Below are 25,416 nucleotides of genomic sequence, written 5' to 3' on the forward strand. Positions count from 1 at the left end.
GAAGACTAGCTTCTTCCACATTTACTTAGTTTCTACCTGAAAAAAAAAACCTCCTTTTCTGATGTTTGTAGTTGAAACTGAATAGCAGTTACAGCTGAATTACCTAAGCCAGCAATGTGCCCTTGCAGCAAAGAAAGCCAATGTATTTTTTATCTGTATCAGGAAAACCACTTCCCACAGATCTAATGAGCTGATTATTCCTCTCAGCTCAGAACTGGTGAGGCTATTGCTGGGACAATGTCACCAGCACTAGGGCCCCCGGTACAGGACAGGCACAGACAAATCCAGTGAAGACCCACTCAGGGATAGTTGAAACAAGAGATAAGAGCCTAAATACTGGCATTATTCAGCTTGGAGAATAGAAAAACTCATGGGATCTCAACACACAAACTCCTGATGGGGTAGATGTGGGAAGAAGGGAATGAAGAATTTGTAGCTGGACTCTCATATATTATCTCAGTGAGATGATATATTGCAGCATGCACATGTTGAAATGCAGAAAATTCCATTTAAGCATAAGAATAACAATGAGGGAAGTCAAATAATGAAATAGGCTGCCCCAGAATTGTGGAGTCTGTCCTTAGAGACAAAACTCAAAACTCAACTGGATGCAACTCTGGGGAACTTGCTGTAGTTGAGACTGCTCTGAGTGGGGCAGGGCAGAGTGGAGGAGATGGAAAGGCACATGACTGGTTGATGTCCAAAGGTTTCATCTGACCCAGTGACTTTTAAATTGCATGAAATACTTTGGTAAGTGTCCATTTAACATCTTGGGTACAAGGAAAACTTTCTTCTCGAAAAGAAACATGTATTTTTGGTGCATCAAGAACCAAATTAGCTTAAAACAAGACCAGTGAATACCAGAAAGTGCACTGATAACTTTTTATCTTAAGTTTTGAATATTACTATACTATTCAGCCAAGTTAGATTAAATGGAAAGTTATGTAAGAAAAAAAAAAAAAATCAGCAAAAAGGAAGTCAGATAATTACTGGAACAGCACTATATTAACCTATGGGATTTCTTTGTAGTTGCCTAGGAAAAGTATACTGCTTGCAAATAAGAGAGAAAAGGGAAATCCTCTGTCAGTGGCTACTGAAACTGTAATAATTTAGAAGTTAAGAGCAGGAAGTCTGGTTTGCTACAATGCTACACAAAGCAGTAATAAAATAAGCAAAATATCTTCCAGATGAGAGCAGCCTGGGGAGATGCTTACGGAAAGTATTTACAAATACTGATAACAGTTTTCAGTCCAAAAATTCTTACAAAAATTCTGTACAACTTCACTGACATTCATAAGGATCAACTGTAGATGATTTAGAGATTTTTTAGGACAAAGTGGAACAATGCATGACAAACGAATCTTCAGAGGCAGACTGATAATCAGGTAGTCATAAGCTAAGTACAGACCCAACTACTAAGCATCCCGGACTGCTTTAGGAACTAACAGCATGCAACAGACACAATCTAAAAATGCAAGAACATTTACCTGTGTTGTTTGGGGCAGCTGATGCATAAGAAAACAAAAACAAGCGTTTAAGCAGCTTAGGAGTCTGGCTATGATGAATTATGCCACTGACAATCTAGGAAAGGACCAAAAATTAACACCCAGGCTAATTAAACAGTCAGTGTAAACAACATCACTTTTCAATCCCCTCTCCCAGGTTTAAAACAAAACTGCTCTATGGGTTTTATCTACAGCAGCTGAAGAGTAACTTCTGGAAGGCCTTTTCCCTTGTGTTTAAGGCAATATACTTACTTGGCTCCATGAGAAGCATTCTACGTGTTCAACTTATAGACAGACTCATTTAAATAAAGCTAGTAATAATTCCAGTTTTGCATCAAAAGAACTCAGACTATCAGGAAACTAACTGCTCTTCTATTAGCAAGACTGAGATGCACAATGATGTAAAACAGTATCACATAAGCACAGAACAGCTTTACAAGTTCATTGGACCTGAATCTAATTAGACATATTACTCTCAAGCTCCACTTACCCTCATGTGCAACCACATTTTGTCTTTTTAAATGCTGTATGTAAAAATGTTTAATGAATAAGGCTGACTTAAAGAAATCTCTCTCTCTCAATTGGAAATGCTTAAAAAACACTTCAACTTAAATGGATCTCTTAGAATTAAGTTCACCCTTCCCTCATCCCCAACAAAGAAATTAATACCCAAAACCAGGCTTAAAAAGAACAAAATACAAATGAAATTCATATACTTACCCTTTTTACTTCCTCTTCTTTTGTATATCTAAGGCAGAAGTTAAATACTCTAAGGTCTTTGCAGTAGATAATTAGCTTCTCCGGGTATTTTCTCAGTTGTCCAGTTAGAAGTTTCTTTTTCTCATCATAAACTGCAAAATCAATAATATTAAAAATAAATAAATAAATAAAAAGAACAGTACTATCAATTGATAAAATTACCCCTATTTGCCCATTCAAAATTTGAGAAACTAAAACAATCCCATGTTTAAGCAACTTGAAACAGGCATGCTACAATAATATTGCAAGCTGTGGGTTGGTGCACTTATCAACTTGAACATAAACCCACTCATGCTACTTGCTACAAGGTAGGAACTGGTCTTACAGCCAAACCATCTGCTCACTGTTTACTTTTGTTCATTATGACAGAATAATAAGTTCAGTTTTGAAACACGTGAAGAACAATTTAGTAGTTTGGCCTGAGAGTCAGACAACTGTGTTCACTGACCTTAAAAATGTATTTATTTTAAACCATTACAAATCCCTCGAGACAGTCCTTTGTTCACTTCCTTTTGAGAATATTGCATCTTCAAGTACTATCAGCTAGGCCACTGGAAACAAAACCAAACTATCTCATAACAATGCTCCAATATTCTCCCTCATCTACTCCTTCACCAATTCACACCACCGTTCACAAATACTCTGAGCACTAATCCAAAGTCAGGCTGCTCAATAAAGTCCTTCTTACTGCTTACAAACTACTAATCCCATCCCTGCTTTTTTTTTCTTTTTTTAAAGCAACACAGGCATACATATATGCTCTGCTGCAAAACACCATTTTGTTTGGCTTCTAAAGAAAAAGCTCGTTTCCTACCACCCTTGGTAATTTGAAGAAATCAGTAGTCCCATCAAACAAAGTTCCCTTAGACACAAACAGAAGGCATTCAGGAATTACTCACTTGCACTACTCTACAATGCAATTGCTTAAGTGCAGTTTCTAACTTCATATTTACAGGAAATAGCTGACACATATTAGAATAAGATATTTGTACAATCGTAATCAGAGACTTTGTACAGTACATTTTTTTCCACCATGAATAAATGCATTTTGAAGAAATCGATCGATCTACATTTTGTTTAGGGCAGACAAGTGTGAGGGATGAAACTGGATTCTTGCAGACCTTTTATCCATCATTTCACCATTAAAATAACCACAGTTGCCCTCCCCAGGTTACCCACCCTAGTCTTGAAAGCAGGAACTCTATTCATTTTCCAAAAAGGATATGTACAGAACGAGAATTAGAAGGCATTTAGAAGTGTGACAAACGTTAAAACAAGAGCTGACCTACCTCCATAGATTTGATCTACACATTGCAGGGTTATGTCATTTTCTCCTATGATCTTATTCTTAAATGGTGTTTCCTAGAACACAGGGAAAACAAAAAACAAAAAACCCTGAAATCTTGCACTACAAACAACTAGCACCCTCTTACAAGTCAAGTCTGTACTTGGTACATATTGCAATACCAGTTTTACTCTCATTTTTGTGAGCTGTGTAAGACAAAAGATGAAACAGCTCTTAAATCACAGACACAGGTTACACAGGCAAGACACATACACTTAAGATTGCATTCAGAGTTTCTACTGCATCTACCATCATTCTTACTTTTCAAGTAACTTTGAAGCATGCATTTCTACTGAAGGTCGTATTTTAAACTAGAATCAGTTCAGTAAACAGGAAATACAGTAACTTTATGTAATCCAAGCCCTTTTATGAAAAGTTTCCTTGCTGTGGGAAACTGGCAGGAAACAGAAAGTGTCTTAAAAGAATGCATACCCCAAGTGTTCTCAAGACACTTATTCCAACGTAAGAACTGCATTTATCATTAGGCAAAATAAGGTCACACAAGTCAGTTCTATCAGGTTCCCTTTACCTTCCATGGGTTCAGAGGATTAAAAAAGGATTTGAGAGACGCCACAATTAAACACTTACTCTAAATACTAATGCCACTGTATGAGCACATAACATATAGCTGTGAACAAACTCAGCCTCATTCAAACAATTTCTAGGTCTGCACTACTCTGAAATAGGTGACTAACAGTGAACTTATACTGAGAAATGCTTGCTGACTCAGCTTGCTATAAACCCTGTATGTAACAAGCTGAAGACAGAACAGAACAGAAATTAGCAAGGTCGCTACCATGTTTAGAATACATCTCATGGGATCTGTGGGAAGGGCTGTGCAGCTTTGCTTCCTTTCAGAAGGTTTGCAAAACCCCATATTTTGCTGTGGAAGCCTTAGTTTTCAATATTAAATTCCCAGAAACTTTGTCCCACAAAGATCTGACTGTAATCAACACATCTCAGTCACTTTCAAGTTTATCTTGCAATCCTAAGAGCCATATACTAGTTCTTCCTACACTTGCAACACCTAAATGGACCAGGATCACGTGCTCCAGCACACCTGAAAAGTGTGGCATTAACACTACTCTTTGAGAACTGAATTTGGATACCAAAGAAAAGGAAACTCAGTAACTTATTTCTAAGAACTGGGAACATTTTAGCTTTTAAAACATTGGTCAGCTTGAAATCTTCGGAGTTGACCTAGAAGAACACAGAGCTTTACTGAGCCATACAGCAGTTACTTTGAGGGCTTCCACTGTTTCAGCCTACCAAGTCTTTTGGAACTGTAAATTGGTTCAGTGGATTCAACCCAAATTCAAGTCCAATGTTAAACAGCATTAGAAATGTTTGATGATGACATTTTTGCAATTGCTTCTAGACAGGCAGTGAGGTTTAAACTAACTGTAGATTTAGCTTTCAAACTACTCCATTATTTTAACTTAAGTTCTTAAGCTTAAACATAATTACTGATTCACAAGGTACATAAAAACTTATAAACTACATCTGGTTATAAATATCCATCTTCAGACTTCAAATATTTTCACTGAAATAGTCTGAGCTTGAGGCAGGACACGTACGGATCAAACAGATGCAAACTGATTAACACAAGTCTAGTACCATTAAAACTTTCTATAAGTATACAATCATTCTTATAGAAAGGAAAGGTAAATTTATTTAGTCAAAGACACTGTACTTCTTCAGAGTCTGTTTGGTCATAATAATAAGATTTGTCTTCCTACATTATCATCTGAAGTAGAATCATCATCAAGGAAAGCAATCTTGAAGTTTGTGCAGACAAGTTTTCCATAAGTGCCACGATTTGACCCATCTTCCTGTATGTACTTATATACCGTACTTGCCTCACAAAGCAGCTGTTCACCTGTGTAAAACAAACATTAACTTGTAACACGACTGATGTGTACAATTATTTCAATGCATCTTAAAAATCAGCATTTACTTCCTTTACAGCTTCTTGTAACTGTACGCCTGAAGATATTTAAGTACTTACAGAAAGAATAAGAGGCAGCTCTTTAAATCAGTACCCAGAGAGCCTCTCAGATTACTAACACGACTAAAGATGAACTAAACACTGTTCAGCTGAACACAACAATGTTATTTTGTAATCAGAAGCATCTTGATCATGGCCCCGTAACTGGAGAATAATTGAGTATTAAAGACCCACCACACATACGTATTATTTGAAAAACAAAACCCAAACCCCAGTAGAGAGCAGTTAATATAGTCAATGAACAAACTGAAAACTGTTCCAGCTTTCCACACCACTAAACTGTTAATAATGCTGAAACATCTGAGTTAATTATTACAAGGTCCTCACAGTTAGTTTTCCATAGCCTTAACTGGAGATCTGTATTTTACACATCCCAAACCATTTTAACGTTCTCAAACAAGTTACATAAATGTTTAGTGAAATCCTAATCTCCAGATTAGCAAGATACTCAACTAAGAGTTTATTATCAAAACAGGTTTTAGTAAGTACAGACACTCAGTCTGCTCTTTTCTAGGAAGACAGCTTGACAGAACAACACTGCATTAAGCTTTTACTCATGCTCTGTTTTAGCAATCTCATCTTTCCTTACCTTGTATTTTAAAAGAAATGCAGATTTTAGAAAACTCTTAACAATGAGAGAGGGAAAGGTCAAAATAGCTTATATTGAAAACAATTAAGCCAGTTCAGAGTCTTCAGTCTGAAGGCAAAAACAGGAGAAATCTAAACAACCTTAAAGAAACAGAACAAACTGGAAGCTCGGACCATTTTCCACATGCATCTTAGCTGAAGACACTGTTCTCTACAAAATGTGCATCAACTTTTTATAACTTCTCTATAATCCATGCAGACAGATACTTAAAATATTCAACCTGCATGGTGGTGACCCACAAACAAGTATTTTACCATCCTTGACATGGGCGTAACTTGGGTGTTTATAGTACACAAATGAGACTATGCACAATTTACATAATTCTCTCATTGTTTAATTCCAAGCACAGTTACCTGGTAGTAAATGAGGATTTACTTCCTTTTCAATGGGTTCCTTTATATGTATTTCCTAGAGAGAAGAAGAGTAATTACTTCTTTGCAGAAATCATATCTTTAATACACACCGTACATGACTGCACACACATTCTAGCTAATGGGAAAATTAAAGTTAGGGAGAGTACTTCCTCTCCTAAGGTAAAGTTTGCAGCACATTCCTTCCGCTTAAGGCCAGCTGTCCACTAGATAGATCAGTTAGTTTCACACTGCTGAAAGCTTGAAAAGGGAAACGCATTGCTTTCATAAGGAACAGACAAAAAATAAGCATTACTAATAGCATTCATGTTTTTTTTTCCAGTAAAAATAAATGGGTAAGTGTAAACCTAGTGTTACAGTACCTCCCAGAGTTCACTGGAAGCTCTTCCCCATAACTCACATTTGTTTATAATGCACACTTAGTAGTTTTTAGTTCCTCGTCCTTTGTTACTTTTTTCCACTTTTCTTACATGTACTTTTGCAATCAAGGTACATAAATCAGTTCAACAGCCCTAAGGTTACAGTGACAGAGACTTCAGAATCTCAGAGCAAGGAGGGAACATAAATAAGAAGATGTTTGGACTTCAGTTTGGACTCAACCTGCACAAACCAAACCTAATCAACCCTCAGTATCACTTATTCTAGCCTCGAGGTGCTGACGGTTGGGCTGAAAACCTCCAGCTGAAGGAGTATTAAACAGGAGATCACACTACACCCTTCCTGCTTGGCCGGATCAGACTTCCTCCTGCAGTCAGAGTCGCTTTGCATGCTCTCAAGTTTTTGTGGAAAACTATTAGTTAACTGGAAACCACCCCCAGGGCCACAGCAGTAAGCAAACTAATTTTAGCTTCTGACAGCATCCAAAGGCAAATTGCTCAAATCTAGACAAGCAATCAAAAGGAGACATAAGCAACAGGAAAAAATAAAAGGCTCTGAGAGCATAAAAATAATCCCCATTTACCATTCATAAAAACCATGAGCTCTCAAAGCTCAGTTTTACGGCTCCATCGTAAAACTAAAAATACCAGGAAACTGTGAGGAGAGCAGCAGACTTTCAAGGCGGGCGGAGGGAGGTAAAGGTTCTAAAAAAGCAGTGGTGTTATGAAGAAAAGTCTGTAACTACAGTTGGCAGCTGGCACAGAGAACAGAACACGGTTTGCTGCCTTGGATTTATAAGACTGGCTCTTTGCACAAGTACATTTAATAAAAGTTGATGTTTGTTGGTTAAACAAGTTACCGTATGAATACAGCTCAGGCCAAACACTGCCGTATTCAGAGAAGAAATGTGGCTTCCTAATATTGGGTCCTGGCTATTGGCAGCTCTGCACTGAACACTGTGTTTTCCAGCACCTTTACAACCATGCCTCCTATATCACTACGTGCACCTAAGTGCAGCACTGTTCACTTACAAGCCATACAACAACAATCACTGCTATAGAGCAGTAAAGTAGCATACAGACTTGGCATCCTCCTATTAGCTTTAAAGAGATACCAAGGAATGTAATAACTACTGTGTATATACATAAATTGCTTAAGATTCACACTAAATCTACCATTTTTTCAGTGTTGTCAGAAAATGACCAAAAAAAACCAACCCCAAAACAAAACAACAAAGTAACCCAGGAATTCCTTTGAGTTAACATCTACCTGTTAAAGTGCAACAAAGCTTTTTATAACAGGTTCAAAATGGATTGTCCCCATGACACGAGTGGTTAAAGGGTAAACTAGTTGACTTCTGAAAGCAGTAGGAATTTTTACACAGACAGCACCACAGCAAATCAGAGACTTCAGTCAAACATATAAATCAGCTGTTAAAACTGCAACTCCACCACTGGTTAACAGGAAACAAAATGATGTACTAACTACAAGTAGAGTTCCTACATAACAGCTTACAACTGCTGAGACCCCACAAACAAGGGATCTGTTTGAGAGTCAACACTTACATTCCCTGACAAAAGCGTAAGTCCTGCAAACATGGTTTTCACTAAAACGCACTTGAAATGGCTAGAATGCAAACAGTGAACACCACCACCAAAGAATCCATTCTGCTGCACTTATTTCCCAAGCAAGGACACTAACTGAATTCTATTAAAGTCAGTTCACACATGTTCTTTCTAAGAGATAAGGCAAAGATCTGAGGAAAAGTTGTTAACTAACCACAAGTCAATAACAGCTGTACTGAACTCAGTTTAGCTACTTCTTTATCAGCTTGAAGCTTCTAGTGGGTTCTAGTTTGGGACAGTAAGATCCTAGGACTTAAATGGCTATAGCAATTACAAAGACATACACCTTAACACCTGTTTAATCACAGCTAATAACAGCAGGCTATGCTCCTTTATACCCAGGTCTGTGTGACTGCATAGCGAGGTAATTCACAGTTCTTAAGACCAGACAGGAAGCCTCTACATGTGCTTGGTTTTATTGTTATCGCCTAGTGACAGCAGAACCAGCTCATGAACAGGACAGATGAGCACAGAACCAAAAGCAAGGGAAGAAGAAGCAGGTTTATTCCTTCCAACAAGTTATAAAATCTGTTCAGACCACAGGAAGCTTCACCCTTTCACCACCTGCTGAAGTAAAGCGTGCAAGCACCTTACGCATCTGACCACTGAAAGCTAACCACACCTCTGTGCTGATGCTTCTTCACCTGCAGCGTCCCCACTGTCCTCATTCTGAGCACCTGAAGCAGCATCTTCACGCTTCTCACTCAAGGTACAACACAGAAAATCCTATTAGCAATGATTATCAAAGACATCTATAGGACACCATGCAGTTCAGATTGCCTCAGAAAGGAGGGAAACAAAGACACTCTACTAAAGACCATACAGACGTCCCCCACCCATGTGTGTATCCCATACTCTGCATGCCTTTTTCCAGGTTATCTGAGTAAACAGCAAGAGGCAACACACCCACATTTTACGTTGTTTTAATTGGTAACTTCAGAGTACATAAAACCATGCCAAAACTGCAGGCTGACATGGCACACCACAATTTGTTCTGCATCATCCTTCTGACTGCTCCAAGCCAACCTCAGCTGGCAGCACTGTGACCACTCTGAAGACACCACGCTCCTCAAGGATCCTTGGCTTCAATGCCAAGGTGTTGCCTAATGTTCTGAAGAGGCTTTCTCAAACAGCCTGCAGGAAAGCTCCATGTCACACTGAAGGGTGCTGTGAACTTCCTCTTTTTTTCTTTTTTTTAATTAAACTGTACTTCACTCTTCTCTTAAAGACTATTTTCTAATCAAACAAGCCTAATCCCACCCTGTATTCCAGATAAAACAGAAAAGATACTCACCACATTTTAATTAAAATAACAGTACTGAAAATAATCTCTAAATGCCTGTTTTCCTTCCTTTCACAGCTCCATTATCCCAGAACCCATTAGATCACTGCACATGTTTTCCACATTTGTTTCATCTTTCATCCTTTCCTCTTTCCTCCCATTGTTCTGTCCATCTCCTCTGACTTCAACGCCCGGTTTCCCCCACGTCATCTTGCAGCCCAGCTGCCCAGCTGGGGGACTTTTAATCCTTACACCACCCATCACTCCCACCACTCTAATCTGGACAGCCATCAGTACAGAACACACAGCGAGATACCAGCATCCACCAGGAACAAGCACTTGTAGTAGTTAGGGGCTGCTTGACTTCCACACACATTCCACAGGGCATAACACTCTACATCTAGAGAACAACCAGCAGTCACCCTCTCTCTCTGATCACAGAGTAAGCTTCTAATCCAGTTTGTCACCACAGTTTGTATTCAGACTGAGGCTTTATCAAAAACACTATTCGGCATGTTAACATTGCGTATGTTTACAGTTTCTAAGTTTTAAAGTTAGGGAACATGAAGTAATTGACCGCTTCTGTTTTCTGTGTCCCTACAGACAAATATTCCCAGCCTACGACCAGGCATGTCAAAACATTGACTTTTACACCCTGGTGTTCACCCCATTTCCTGCAGGGTAGCCAAGTCTGTCCTGAGGGGAAGTGTGTCATTAATATCAACATCCTATGGGCTCGCTCCTAACAGACCACTGATTGATCTGCCTCCATACAGCAGAGCATAACGAGGCTATATTTAGCCAGATGTCAGAAACTCCACTTTTCCAGACATTCTGTGTAATGCAACGGAAAACACTTCCATTCCTTAACAAACAGCATCTTCTGTTCACACCTTACTTCTACCATGCCATAGAGCACTACCGTGCATAGAACTCTCACTTCTTTTCAATGAAAAAGCAAAAGCAGCTTAAAGCTAGCTTGATCTCACTGAGCATTACCTACAGTGTCCCCTGGGTGCAACAAACAGAGCCTAGGCCAGCTGGGGCTGGAACCAAGCTTAACTGTGCCCACTGCACTTCTTCAGTGCAGGGCTCCCCTCACCTACAAGCAGGTCTTAAACAATCTTCCAGGCAAAGAAGGAGAAGCCCAATGAAGGTTGCAAGCGTGAACAGCTACAGCGTAATGCTAGTATACTGCTCTGTATGGCCAGGTAGTCTTGTTGCAAGTCAGAAACATACACAGAAAGGAGACAAGGCTCCACACATTCAGAGGAGGGTCCACCATCAGATCAGATGCCATCCAGCTGTAACCTGAAGCTCACAAAGCCCCTGTGCAGCTTTGCAGCAGTCTACAGGAGGTGGACACTAAACACGACTGTCACCTACATGCTTTCCCAGCCAACTGGGAATGAAAGCAACAGCCTACCCTAGTAAAGCAATTGTGTTACCTTGATGAAATGAGTTTCCAGTTCAACAAATTACGTTCCACAGAAGAGGGAACGGAACATTTCCACTGTTTTACCAGCATGGCCCTATTTTCAAAGCTCAGCTTACATGAAAGTTAATGCACACAGAAAATTTGTGTCCTGAAGGTTGTCGTTTCCACATGCACACAGAGTCCAGTTCCTTGACAGATACTCACTTCTGCTTATTTTTAGTCTATCTAACGCAGTTTTCTAGATCCCCAGACAATCCCACAGGTTTCATTAGACATCTAGGATTATACTTTTAATACTACTAAAAACCATCCGAGTCTTTCAGCTTCCCGTGCAATCCCGTCATGGGGCAATTACAGGTCGTCAGAAAGACAGCAACACTTGACAAAGCAAACAGCTAAACTTGCTTTACTTGCTGCCAGCATCTGACCTCTCTTTCACGGAGCTTTTGAAGCCACAGAAAGCCGACAGCTTTGTGGCAGAAATCAGCCTCTACCTATTTCAAAGCTTTGGCTGTGAAGACCCGTGAAATTTAAGCACATCAGTTAGACTGTTAAAAGCAGCATGAACAAATAAAAAACAAATGACTGAGCTCTGATACATTGGGATATTTAATGAAGAACTTCACCTTTCAATACCGAGAGCTCTCATTATCCTTCCTGCAGCCATCAAGAGCTGCGGTGTTACACAGCAGTAGTTCTAACCAGGTTAACTACACTGCATTGTTTGCTGGCTTGCTGCACGTCATGTATGTGATTTACACCCTTTCTCACTGGCCTTTTCTTTTCCCCCCTGCAAAGTATAATCACCCAGTGCTTGTTTAAAGGGTGAACTATCTTCCTGCGAACCCAACAAGTGAAGCTCCCACCTCGATGCCAGGAGCTTTATTATCACCTTTCCTAAGGTGAAAGACTGACTTCACGTGGATGTATTTGCAGACCCAAAAAGTCTTGGTACCTGCTGTTTGTATCCTTTCATTGGGGAGTATAAGGAAGCTTTTGAAGCGCCAAAACTACACGTCACCAGGGCTGAAAAACCTACAAAAACAGAGCTGCTGCCGCAAATAAGGAAATAGGCTTTGAACAGCACAGTTGACTTAAAGAGGCCACAGTAACTGAGCTGGTATTTCAGAGAGAGTGACAAGCAAAACAGCGGGTTCTCCAAGGTCCTACCAGCAACGTGCTCAGTACTAATTAACAAGGAAATATTTTCCCACAGAGGCTATCGCGAGGACAGAAGATAAAGCACGATTCTGACACAGCTTACGGGGAATCACGAAGGAAGACAACAAGCACAAAGGACTCGTTTCCAAGAAGATCAACCTTCCCGGAACGCAGCGGTCGGCACCACGAACGAGCTGAAGGGCACGGAACCAGCCCCATGCAGCAGCAGCACCGCACTCCGCATCGAGCGAAAGGACAACAGCGGAGCGGCACCGAGGACGCGCAGGCTGAGCTCAGCGCGGCGCTGCGGAGGAAACAGAGCCGGGCTTCCCTGCGGCACCGCTACGAGTAATAAAGACGAAGCGATGCCAGGGCGCGTAACAGCAGCAGCGAGCCGGGCAGGTCCCGCGGCACAGCCCCGAGGGCCGCGCGGGCAGCTCGCAGCCTCAAGGCTCGGCCCTCCGCTGGGGCAGCGGGTACGGCCCGCTCTGCGCACGGCCGCGGCCTCCGCCCCACGCACGGCACAGAGACCGGCGGGAGAGCGCGAGCAGGAAGCGGGACGAACCGCCGCGCCGCGGGAACCTCCGCCGCCCCGCCAGCCCTTCCACCCGGCCGCGCCCACCCGCCGGCCCCGCACCTCCGGGCTGATGTAGGACACGAAGGATGGCTTGGCCGCCTTGGCCCCGCTGCCCAACATGGCCCCGGCCGCCTCCCGTCCGCCCCGCCAGCCAGCGGCACCGCGGCCGCTCCGCGGGACTCCTCCTCAGCGAGGCCGCGGCATCCGGCGCACGGAACGTCACCGCCCCTTCGCCTCTGCCCCGCCCCCCCGCGCTCACTGGGCGGACTGGCTGTCCGTCATGAGCGCGCCCCTCTTCTATTGGCTGGCGGCCGCGGGGCGGGGCGCTGAGGAAGCGCCGTGTCAGTGTCTGGCTGCGAGGGGGCACTTAGCGCGGCTGGTTAACGCGGAGCGGTGGCGGCGGGCCGGGCGGGCAGCGACCACGGCAACGCTTATAAAACACTCGTGGAACGGCTGAGCTGGGCGGGATGATCGCCTCCCACCGGCTCAGGCTGCCCAGGGCCCATCCAGCCCGGCCTTGAGCACCTCCAGGGATGGGGCAGCACCTCGCTGCCCTCTGATTTCCTCCTAACATCTGACCTGACTCTCCCCTCTTTTAGTTTAAAGCCATTTCCCCTTGTCCTGTCACTGTCAGACTGTAAAACGTCAGCTCCCTTCCTGCTCACAAGTTCCACCACGTGCTGGAAGGCTGCAGTGAGGTGTCCCCAGAGCTTTCTCTTCTCTGGGCTGAACAACTGCATCCCCTCAGCCCCACGCTCTGTCCCAGCAGCAATCAGGGCCACTGCGGAGCAGAGGGCAAGTGAGGAAGCGGGGAGCTTCCCTAGCACCCGGCCCGCGGGGCTCAGCCCACTGCAGAGCAGATACGAAGCCTTTCTCCAAGAATGAGAGGGCTGGAGTTGGGTCCCCGCATCATCGGTCAGTGTCGGCATGTTTTTAGAATGGAAGAAACCAAGCGAGTACATATGCAAAGCAACGTACCTCGGGAAAGCACATTTGCTTCTGAAAAGGACAGCTGCAGCCCGAAGTCACTGTGCCTCAACGAGGGCACGGGGCTCTGCTCTCTTTCAGTTCCCCAAAAAGCCCCCTGTGCTGCCTTCCCTGCTTCTCTCTTCCAGTCAGGAGTAAATGTGAGGAGCGTTCACAGAAGTTAAAGCAGCTCCTGGTGGTGTATTGATGCTGCCTCCCCCACCCACATCACTTCAGCAAGTCTCGCTCCGTGCTTCCAACAACTCTGTTTGCAAATGAAAGTGAGCAGATCAAATCCTGTCACCTCATTCACTTTTAGATGCCTGTCAGTGACGGTTATGCAAATAGAGGAGAGAGCAAAGCTTTATAAAGAGCCATATTCTAGCACTGTTGTGGTGGATGAAAAACATTCCGCATTTCACAGTCTCTGCTTTATCACGGGCTTTAAAAAAAGCCTACTCCTGATATTCGGCATTCCTTCTAAACATGTAATCATGGTATTTACCCCTAGAACTACCTGCAGGAGGGCAATGCACAGACCAGCTCTGCCCTTCCTGTGAACAGAGACTGCTTTGTTTAAAAAACTGACATGCCATGAATTTGAGTAATTCCTTTGGCCAAATTCTCAGCTGTGCCCAGGGCTCAGTGGAGCAGCTGATGGAGGGAAGCCACAAACCAGCCATTTGCAGCCTTACTTTCTGTTCTCTTTCAGGGATCTTCTGAACGACAAGAAATGTTCTCTCCTGTTTCCCTTCTGGACAGTCATCCCTCCTCATCAGGGTTCCCTTCATACTGTGGGCCCCACGCCATCCCCCAGATAAGGCATTATCCTAGGCTGGAGCTGGAGCGCAGTTGGCAAAGGTCACCAGCAATGGCTTTTTGCTGCATCACAGCTTTTCTGCTGCAAAGCTACCCTGAGACAACTGGAAGTTTCTTCTTGCTTTACTCTCCCCATTACCAGAACAACAATCCATAGGTGTAGAAATCTGGACATTTCTACAGAACAATTAGGCTGATATTCCCTAGAGCATTACAGATGGCCATGCATGCACTGGAGGTCGGTGTCCCAGAAGCGGTGGATTTACATTGTGAGCCCAGAGATCAGCCAGGCTTGGTCAACCTGACACTTCATACTTGTATTGCTCTAATAAATAGCTCAGGGTTTGCTATATTAAACAGCACGAGGCCACATTACTGAAATGAGCGTGCAAGAAACATGGAAGGCTTGAGCCTAAATTTGATGTTGGATTAATGGAAACAACCATACTCTAATTACTGAATGTTTTACAAAGACTTTGAAGAGCTAGTGAGGCTTTTAAGCCCTGGTCAAGCAGTAACCCTGATCTGAAAAGCAGTAGAGATGCCATGAAGGCATCCCACCAACCGCCTGCCAAAACGTGACTGCAAGACTTTATTAAGTGATGACACAAAGAAGAGCAAGATGGAGGCATTAGCTGCTAAGAACACACACAGGAGATGGGCATTTACTTCAGCAATAGAGATGTACTTGGGAATTACGTATATTAAAGGTGAGAATGGAAAACGTAGTATTGCAAGGAAAGCTGTGAAAACTGAGGGAAGAAGGCACGTAACAACTAATAGCAAAACCACCATACTTCCTTTCCTTGCTTTATGTGGAAGAAGAGGGAATAACCAATCTCTCTAGTCACCAGAGGAAGCACAGAAATAAAAAAGCACACAGCAGCTAGGGAAGTTCCCCACCTTTTTTCAGCCCTTCTGAAAGCAGACAATTATTTGTGTATGGGTGCACAGTTTGTTGTGTGGTATACCTCTTTGTTTTATTCTCCAAAGGCTCTGAATCCAAATTACCTCAGGCTGGGGACTTCTCCTCACTCACACCTGAAGGATGAGCCAAAGCCTGTCCACATCAGCACTTAGGCCCGAGCCAGAGCTGAGGGTGAGGCAGAGCAACATCAGGGCTTGCCTCCCAGCCTCGGTTCTTCTCAACCTGCAGTCAAGTGCTGAGCATCATGAGCTCTCAGAAAACTAAGAAGGATAAATTGCTTGAACTGATTCTTCTGCCTTGGAAAGAATCTCAAGTAAGGACACATTCAGCTTTCAGTTTGGATGCCCATCCCTGTGCTAGATGGTGGAGAAAGCTGCTAAGGAGTCCTTGCTGGAATTACCAGGCAGCCCAGATTCCTTCTCCAGTGTGGACCAGAAGTCCCCGGGGAAGATTTCTAGCTCTCCATCACCAGCTGAGAATGCAGTCCATCGAGGTAATTGCTGCTTCTTGTTGGACTCTTCCTGCTGACTGAGTGGTCCCACTCTGGAAGAAGCCAAAGAGAACCACCCAGCATCTGAGTCAGATTGGGCAGGGCAGGCAGTGTGCCAGCGGGGCAACCTGCCTCAGCTCTCAGCAGCAGCCTCTTCTCTTTGTAACGCATGAGCAGACTAAGCTTTTGCTAGCAGTACCCCTGTCATGCTCCCTATTTTTGTCCCCGAATCAAAAAAGACTTAAGTCTGAGCAAGGCAAACTGTCATTTTAATAAGGCAAATGGATATTTGAAGGAGCAAATCTTCTAAAAGCAGCAGATCTTGAACAAATCTGCTGAAACCATGTATCCTGTATTAGCAATTGTCTGCCATTTGCTAGAGCAATATTCACTAGGATTGCTGTGGTTTTCTAAGCATGTGGAAAAAGCTTTTTCGGACACACTTTATAGACTTTAAACACATTCATGTTGATTTGTGCAATGGGTTTGATTCACCTGAATGTCAGATGTGTGTTTGGAAATCAGCCTGTCTGTCCTGGGAACTCCAACACTCACCTGTGCTTCCAGAACTACAGAACATCTTTTTTTTTTCCAGGGAAATTAGTTGTTTTAAATCTTCTTTCCCTTCCTGATGCGTGTGTGACGTCTGTGGAGGAACCACCCCTCAAGGAGAATGTATAAAACAGCAGAGGATGGATGGGATGTTGTTCCAAGGCCTTGGCATTGATGTTGATTTTCTTTCACTTTGCTTCATTGCTCCTTGGGAAACGATTTTGCTTTGGCACGTCCTGTAATGCAAGCTGCAAATTGGTCATGCATCTTGTAAAGCGGCATGCTTTTGAATACGTTGGAGAACATGCTGGGGACATTAGTCAAAGCATCCAGAATCCCTGCTTATGAATTACCACTGCCATGTGAGGAACGCTTATCCTGAATCCATTACCCTGAAGTCACCCCTGACAGCAGGAGATGCAGACAGAACAGCTGCAAGACATTTCTTAAGGAACGGAAGCAAGAATGCCAAAATAGGCTGTCCCTTCATGCAGGAATTACATCTGAAACGTCTCTCCTCTTGTTCCCAGTGATTTGCAAGACAGATTCCTCTGACGCACATTTTCTCAAGTCCTCCTTTATAATCTCTTTCTTAGGCTGCATTCCTCAGCACAAATCTTCACCTGAGAAAACTTCAGCTCTTCTCTGCAGCCCACATTGCTTCTGAATGTACTGAATCTCTCTTCTGCCTTCCCCTATACCCAAAATATTGCACATTTTCACTCCAGAAGGTATTTAATTCTGAGTAAGTACTCTTTGTTTGTAAGAATTCCAGTACTTGAAGGGAGCGTACCAACAGAAGGAGGAATGGGTTGATAGTGATAGGACAAGGGGCAATGGTTTTAAACTGAGACGGGAGGTTTAGGTGAGATATGAGGGGGAATTTTTCCACACAGAAGGTGGTGCTGCACTGGAACAGGTTGCCCAAGGAGGCTGTGGATGCCCCATCCCTGCAGGCATTCAAGGCCAGGCTGGATGTGGCTCTGGGCAGCCTGGTCTGGTGGCTGCCAACCCTGCACATAGCAGGGGGTTGGAACTGGATGATCTTACAGGTCCCTGTCAACCCAGGCCATTCTATGATTCTCTGATTATCATGTTGTGCTTCTAACCACTGCTCTCAAGTTACGCACCAGCACTGATTTTATACTGGGTATTGCTGTAGTGGCAACCCTGCTGCATCAGAAGATTTGTGTTTTATTTATTTATTCTTGAGTGTGCCTTTGGCAATAGACAGGAACTGCTGGAACACCACAGTTTTTGCTTTGTACTCATCACGGTGATGTGTTACCTCAGCCTTTCCAAACAGCAGCAGCTGCTGATGATGGAGCGCTCTCTGCTGCTCAGAGCACACAGACACCTTTCAAGTACCATCCCAGCTAATATGGCTGATTTCCTGCATAAAACCACACATTTTTCTTTTTGCCTGTGCAGCATTTTGATTTCCAGTTATTTTACACGTTGCACAGAGTCACTATTCATTCAAATGTAACAGCAAGGCACAAATGCCAGACACACAGCTTTACTTGGCAAGACAGACAGACACGCTAAAGGTCAGTTCCTTCTCTGTCTTTCCCATACCCTCCAGCACACACAGAGTATCTCTTAACACTTCCTTATTAGCACCTCAGCTTGACTAGCCTAACCCCGGTCATACTTGACCTCCTAAACCAGCTGGTGCTTCTGTTTTCTTCAATTTCAGTGGAGCACTGCAGTTGTTCCTTGGATGACAAAATCACACACTGCACCAGCTCTTCTCTTATTGCTCCTGAGCTGTTTTTGCCACATGGCTCTTTTACTATGGGACACATATCCTTTCCCTCTGGATTTCATTTAGCTTTGATCTGTAGATCACTATCAAAGAGCCTTCCTCACTTCATCACTCCAGTTGGACCCACTCAACCAGTTCTGTTCTTTCTGATACTGTTCTTCTCAGTTTATCTCCCCTGGTCCCACAGCTCTGTGGAATATGTGGAATAAGCACGGGCCTTATGGGGAGCAGCTGAGGGAGCCACGATTGTTCAGTCTGGAGCAGGATCAGGGGAGACCTTATTGCTCTCTTATAACTACCTGAAGGGAGGCTGTACTGAGCTGGGGGTGGCCTCTTCTCTCATGTAACTGGTGACAGGACTAGAGGGAAAGGCTTCAAGCTGTGGCAGGGGAGATTCAGGCTGGGTGCTGGGAAATACTACTTCTCTGAAGGAGTGGTCAGGGGCTGGAATGGGCTGCCCAGGGAGGTGGTGGAGTCAGCGACCCTGGGGGTGTTCAGGGAACATTTGGATGTTGTGTTGAGGGACGTGGTTTAGTGAGAGCTATTGGTGATGGATGGACTGGTGGACTGGATGATCCTGTAGGTCTATTCCAACCTTGGTGATTCTGTGATTATGAAATGATGCACTTCGTATCGCTGTTCCGTTCTGAAAACATATGCTGTCAAATGTAGGAATTCCAAAAATTCATAGATATTCTAAATCCAGAGATATGTGGAAGGTATCGAGAAATACCAACTTGAAATTGGAATGATGAAGAATACATTTGAAAGTATATGAGCTAGGCTGAGCCTGTGAAAGCTGTCAGGTTTTAAGCTATCCAGAAATAAAGCAGTCATTGTCCTTGATAGTCTACAATGTAAGGGGGGAAAAAAGTTGATCATCTGAATTTCCCCTGCCCCATCCCCTTACTGGTGCTATGCTAGTAAAATGCATTTGCACAGTCCCAAGAAGTCCTCATTGTTTATCAAGAAAACGAATTTGGCGCTGTGTGAATACTTAATAGACCATGGCTGATATGCCACAAACTACAGGAACATCAAATCTGCATAAAATCGTAGTAGGATTCAGGTTGATTCCAAGGTTGATTCAGACTTTCAGTGCTGTGAGGTAAATAAGCAGTAGTAAGTAAACCACTTCCAAGTAGTGAAAAAAGTCTCAAAACAGAAGCAAATGAACACACCGTGTTAACAGTTCTATAGAATTAGCAGTTCATACAGAATTTCACAATACCGCAAGAAGCTGATGGACAGTATCCAACAGATTTCATTTCCAGCAACACCTCAATAAACCAACCATCTGACATGGATCCTACCAAGGATGTGCTTATATGTGGACAGGACAGAGCTGAAAACGAGGCAGATGAGTCAAAGTTTAAATAAGAAGTGTCAAACCAGGAGCTTTCATTCTCACCAATTGTTCCTCAAAGGTAAGCCCTGAGGGGGGGATATTTCCTGCTGTGTTCATTTCTCTTCAGTGTATTGTCATGTAATAGAGCATTCTGAGTTTTCACACAGCACTGATGAACAAAAAAAAGGCAAATTCTGCTTATTTGTAAGCAGCTGGGACTATCAAAACACTTAAAAGTAATTACTTGTTTGTAAAATGATTACATGGTCTTCCCAAGCACACAGTTTAATGCTGGAACTAGCTCTGTAGTTTTGAAACCTTGCTTTTCCATCCTTCATAGCTTTGCCAGAGTCAGCAGTTAACTAGGTTAAAACAAGCCTATTAAAATGGGCAGGAAAAAAGGCAACAAAGTGTAATTGACTCTTCACCACACAAGGTAAAAATCATAGTCACAGCTTCATATTTAATGTGGAATCGCTTTAAGTATACAATATTTCAAAAGATTCAGAAACTAGTTAAAAAAGGAAAGCCAGCAGAACAAAAACACAGGAAATCCAAAATACATCTTTGACCTTACAAAGCCTGAAGTTTAGGGTCACATGTCTGAGGAGACAAGTTTTTAGCTTTATGTGGAATAAACTTTGGTATTTAGTAGAACTTGCCACATGAATAGCACCTGTAGCTTTCAAAATAAACAGTAATGGCTACCTAGATGCCATAGCAGCAAGATATCCCCCTTCAAAAAACAAAAAAAGGACCAAGAACAAGCACATGCTTGGAAGCTACACCTCAAAGCTGGACTATAGAAACAAGCCTAATCTTTTCTTAAAGCAATCTTAAAGCACATGCTAATTATTGTTTTCCTGATGCTGAGATTATTTAAAAGATGTTGCCTACCATGAGAAAGCTTTCCTTGCTTACTAACCACTCACACACAGTCCTCTTAAACTTATACTCTGATGTTTTAACAACACTGCATTTCATTTTTTCTTCAAGAGTCTGTCTACTACCTATTGTATCTTACTCATATTCCTCAGATTCATCCCGTCAGCAGCGATTGCTGTGAAAAAGAAGTACTGTCCTACTCTAAGATTTATTTAGTTAAAAAGGTCAAAGATAAATTCAACCACAAACTGCAACAGAAGGCTTTCTTAATGAACAGCATCAGAAATGACGAGTTATCTTTGTGACACCTGATACTCTCATCAGCCACTGATAAAGCAGTTACCATCATGTTAGACTGTGGTAATCTGTGTTTCATGGTTTTGCAAACCAACTGTAATAAACACTGAACAGAGTAAGTGAAACTTCAATTTCCAGTGTGTAATTAATTTTAGTCATTTAATAAATCTTAGCTTTTATTTGCGTATTTCCACTGTAGTTGCTGTGACAACAAATCACACCTGTGTATCAGAGCATACGTCAATGGTATGATGTGACTTACACCACTGCTATATTTTAGCCTTTTTATAAGAGACATAAGCATACACTATGGCCACACCAAATAATTTTCTGGGTATTTTCTTTGATTACCTCCACTTATCAATACCTCACTTTTAAAATTTGAATTATGGGGGGGGGAAAAAAAAAAAACAAAGAAATTTTATACAGGAATAGCTATAAGGAATAACCTCACAGGCACCGATATGACAAACATTTATTTTTTAAGGACTGAGAGGCATTAATACCATGTTGCCAAAAACTGATGGAAAAGAATGATTAACTTTGTCCAAACGGGAAATGCCTGCTTCTGCTTATATGTTCAGAAAAGAAAGTCAGAAAGTTATTTTTTGGCCTTGCTATGTCACAAAGTCAATCATACAAAGAACTACGCATTTAACCTAAAATAATAGTCTTTAAAGCCCTTCTATTAAAAACAAACATCATGCAAAACTTTAATCAGTTATGCGGCTGCTGTAAAACTGTTGCAAGATCATACTGTATATATTAGCTTTTATACTGCTAATGCACAACTAACAGCAAATTTGCTTAGATTAACACAAATTTGTCTTAATTACAACGTTATATCACACTAAGACAAATGCCACAAGATTGGCAAAAAACATTTAACTCAAACGGCAGGCTAATTGCGTTGGTAACCCCTTCACATTTAGAAAAAAAAACAACATAATCCTGCAGTCTCACTTTACAAAAAAAAAAAGTTTGTAAAATATTAATTGGGAGGGGAACAGTTTATACTATCGAACACAAGGTAACTTACATAACTAGTGTCAAGAGCAAACAAAAAACCTTCTAAAGAAAAGGTCAAAATACACATTGCAACAAAAGCACAAATGCTGCGTTAAATACAGTCAAGATAAGACAACCCACTTGTTCATTAAAAAAAAAGGACAAAAAAAATAACGAGTTACTGAAGTTAGCAATACTTCTAAAGAAAACACTATGAGGGAAAAAAGAACCCAGAACTATTTCTTTTCCTATGATAGTTTCCATTTGTAGTCTTTCCATTCATAATTTGTCTGATACAGCACATCCATTACAATGTTCAGAATCTCACACAAGCACTAGATCACCCTCTTCCAAATCTAATTACCGTGTTGGCTTTGGATGTTTTAAACAGACATTATTATGCATGGAGTAAAAACAAGGCAACAAATGGATAGTTTATCACCTTCAATCTCAGCAAAAAAGACGAAGCTTTTTAAAAGTTATCATAATCTTTTTTGTCTTTTTTTCCTTCTGCTTCAAATCCATCAACCCCATCACTGTCCCTTCTCCTTTTACGATTGTTATGGATGTTGAAGCGTTGATTCATCTGTGGTAACGGATCCATTCCTAAAACTTTGTGAATCTGACGGAATGCAAGGAGTCTCAGTGCAAACTACAAAAAGGGCAGAAAGAAGATATTTCAGTCAGAAACCAACATCGATTTTAAATAATTTGTCAAGCAATGGAGAAGCAGTGTAAGATACTATCACCCTCAGCTTCTGCTATCCACGTTCTTCCTTCCCATAACACAGGTAACATAGTATGTGCATGTCACATTTGCTGCATCGTGCAGCAGCTAAAACACATGATGTTCAAGCTGGGAATGTGAACTTCCTACAGCAAATGTTACATGCATGTATGACTGTGTTGACTTTATTTCTGGAAAGAAGGTGGACAGTGGCAGCTATCAATGTCAACCACATTTATTTACTTTCCAAACATACTTCGCCTTACCTGTGCACTTGAAGTAATATCCTCCCGTTGCTGATCTGTCATTACAGCAAGTGTATCAAAAGGGTCTTTTTCACAAGGGTCCAGAAGGCCAGGGCCACCTAGAATGGTTAGGCTAATTAGCAGCGTATCTTTACTTTATTTTCACTGAGATTAGAAATCTTTATATTACTTCAGCTTACGATGATCAAATTCAACTTGCCTTTAAGAATGATCCCTGAAGATATACACTCAAAAACCCTTCTAAGCGCATCCCCAGGGCTCTGTGGTCCAGTAGCACTGCTGATTGCTTTTTCCACAAGCAACTCCATAGCCTGTAATAATAATAAAACACAGTCAATGTAGAAGACTGCCTGAAACAGAAGAATGATGCTACTGTTGTCCAGTTCAGAGCTTTTGATACAGGAATTTTGAAGACCACTGTACAGCACAGAAGCATTTCAGTTAAACGAACAAGCAAAAAAACCACTTGATTTTATAAAGGCAAATAAAGAGAAAGCTGGATATCAGTCTTGATATCTCTCTTTCCACATGCAGCCCAAAAGCTTTTTGTAAGTTTATACAGTGCTATCGCATTCATTAAGTTAGACAACCAGTCCAACATCTTTTTGAATATGCATGAAAAAATATGAGCTGAGTCTGGCAGATGTATGAACAAATAATGCACAGTATACTTAACAAGATCAACAGAATATGACACCACTGTTTTGCTATAAGAATGCAAACCCAAATAATCAAAAACATCGTCTTTCGAAGCTTAATCTAAATGGTTACTAGGCCCTTCGTTCAACAAAACTGAAGTTTACTGCAGATGTTTTTCCTGGATGTAAGCTAAAAATAACTCAGATGTTCAACAAGTGTGATTAAAAAAAAAAGAAAGAAATAACACATTTAATGATTAACAGGCTTTCAAAAATTAACAAATCTGAAATGGTTTAAATGACAAGCAGCATCTTAAATACTATTTTTTTTCCATCTGAGACTATTTATTTTTTTCTTCTTCTTGTTTTCCTTAGATTTTTTGTTTGTAAAAAACAAAGCAAAACTGTAGAAGACATTAGCAGCAGAAAGGAAGAGCTTTCCTGAGCTTTTTCAGCATTAAATGGATGTTTCAATACTATTTCCTTCTTTTTTTTTTTTTCATCTTAGTTTACAGTTTTTCAAATATTACCTTTTCACTTTTTAGGAATAAATTCATGCAAGTTACTGTAGACAATGTTAACTACAATTCTTCATTAAGGATGCTCATTCCTTTCTATTTTTGGCTCGATCTAACTTTCATTTTCACTTCTTGAGCATCACATTACCATGGTCCCACCATATTTCTCTGGACCAAGCCTCTCAAGCGTGAAGCAAAACACAGCAGTAAAGAAAGAAAAGGAATAATGTTTTCCCACTTATTCAAATCCAGTTCTTCCAGATTCAAGATAGGACAATGTGAATTACAGTGTCCTGGTGTCTGTGCACGTTAGAGGCTAGATTACACATCTGGAGAATTAACCATGAATAATCTTGAATGATTTGTAGGAAGCTGACAAAATTCTTCAAGTTTAGTTTATATTTTTAGGTACATAAGGAGGCTATTACTAATTTCCGTGTTTAATCTTCTGAAGATTTTCTATTATTAAAAGTAGTTGAGCTCTTTTTGGAAAGGTCCTTCAATTGTTACAGGCTACTAACATACATGTCAGGAGAAGTTCTGTATCCAGATCAGTAAAATTCCAGCTGTGACTTGCAGAAATTACATAAGTTTAAAAATCCCCATTTGTTACTCTGTTGTTTCTTTTGCCAGTATGACTTTGAGAACAGTGCAGAAGAATAGCTGACTACACAGATTTCAGTGTCGGTCCATGTCACTCACCAACACAGCCTGTTCTGTCATTCTGTGCCAGAAGCAAATCAGGGAGCCTTCTTGCAGAGAACACAGCTATGCAGCTATGCCTGACACAAATTTCTGTTCCCTTCCGGATGTGCATCAGAACAATGGGGCAAAGAGGGAACAACATCCCTTGTATTCCACACATATGCCTTCTGTGTTTTGTGATACTTACAAGGATGCTTTTCTACAAGTATGCCAGGGGTTATTTTTTGGCAGTTCAGTATTGTGGTGATAACAAAGAGGTCAGTTAAATACTTTTCTAGCTTCTTTAAAGCTATATTTGTACGGCCTAACTTTCAAATATATAGCACAGTAACCAGCAAGATATTTTCATATTACTATCAAAACTTAAACGTAACCTCTTTTACATTCTTCCAGAAGCAACCAA

At 41.7% G+C, this 25,416-nt stretch overlaps 2 protein-coding genes across 5 annotated transcripts in view; both read right to left on the reverse strand.

The window, feature by feature from the left end:
- Positions 1-13,300, reverse strand: part of MTMR12 (myotubularin related protein 12) — a 30,627-nt gene extending 17,327 nt beyond the window's left edge. Inside the window, exons 1-6 of the mRNA XM_072360369.1 lie at positions 13,159-13,300; positions 6,620-6,674; positions 5,349-5,488; positions 3,554-3,626; positions 2,226-2,356; positions 1,488-1,581 (exon numbers count right to left, since the gene is read on the reverse strand). Coding sequence (XP_072216470.1) covers positions 1,488-1,581; positions 2,226-2,356; positions 3,554-3,626; positions 5,349-5,488; positions 6,620-6,674; positions 13,159-13,218 — 553 coding nt within the window. The 5' untranslated portion in view covers positions 13,219-13,300. The remainder of the gene's footprint in view (positions 1-1,487; positions 1,582-2,225; positions 2,357-3,553; positions 3,627-5,348; positions 5,489-6,619; positions 6,675-13,158) is intronic.
- A 7,107-nt stretch (positions 13,301-20,407) lies between these two features.
- The window catches only part of ZFR (zinc finger RNA binding protein), a 38,387-nt gene continuing 33,378 nt past the window's right edge, over positions 20,408-25,416 (reverse strand). For 2 of the 4 annotated variants that reach the window (XM_072359114.1, XM_072359113.1), the window contains exons 18-20: positions 23,352-23,463; positions 23,153-23,250; positions 20,408-22,811 (exon numbers count right to left, since the gene is read on the reverse strand). In XM_072359114.1, coding sequence (XP_072215215.1) covers positions 22,632-22,811; positions 23,153-23,250; positions 23,352-23,463 — 390 coding nt within the window. In that variant the 3' untranslated portion in view covers positions 20,408-22,631. The remainder of the gene's footprint in view (positions 22,812-23,152; positions 23,251-23,351; positions 23,464-25,416) is intronic. The other 2 variants (XR_011905972.1, XR_011905971.1) reach the window with 2 other exon arrangements.

Source organism: Excalfactoria chinensis, chromosome Z (genome assembly GCF_039878825.1).
Source record: "Excalfactoria chinensis isolate bCotChi1 chromosome Z, bCotChi1.hap2, whole genome shotgun sequence".
In the NCBI taxonomy this organism is placed as follows: domain Eukaryota; kingdom Metazoa; phylum Chordata; class Aves; order Galliformes; family Phasianidae; genus Excalfactoria; species Excalfactoria chinensis.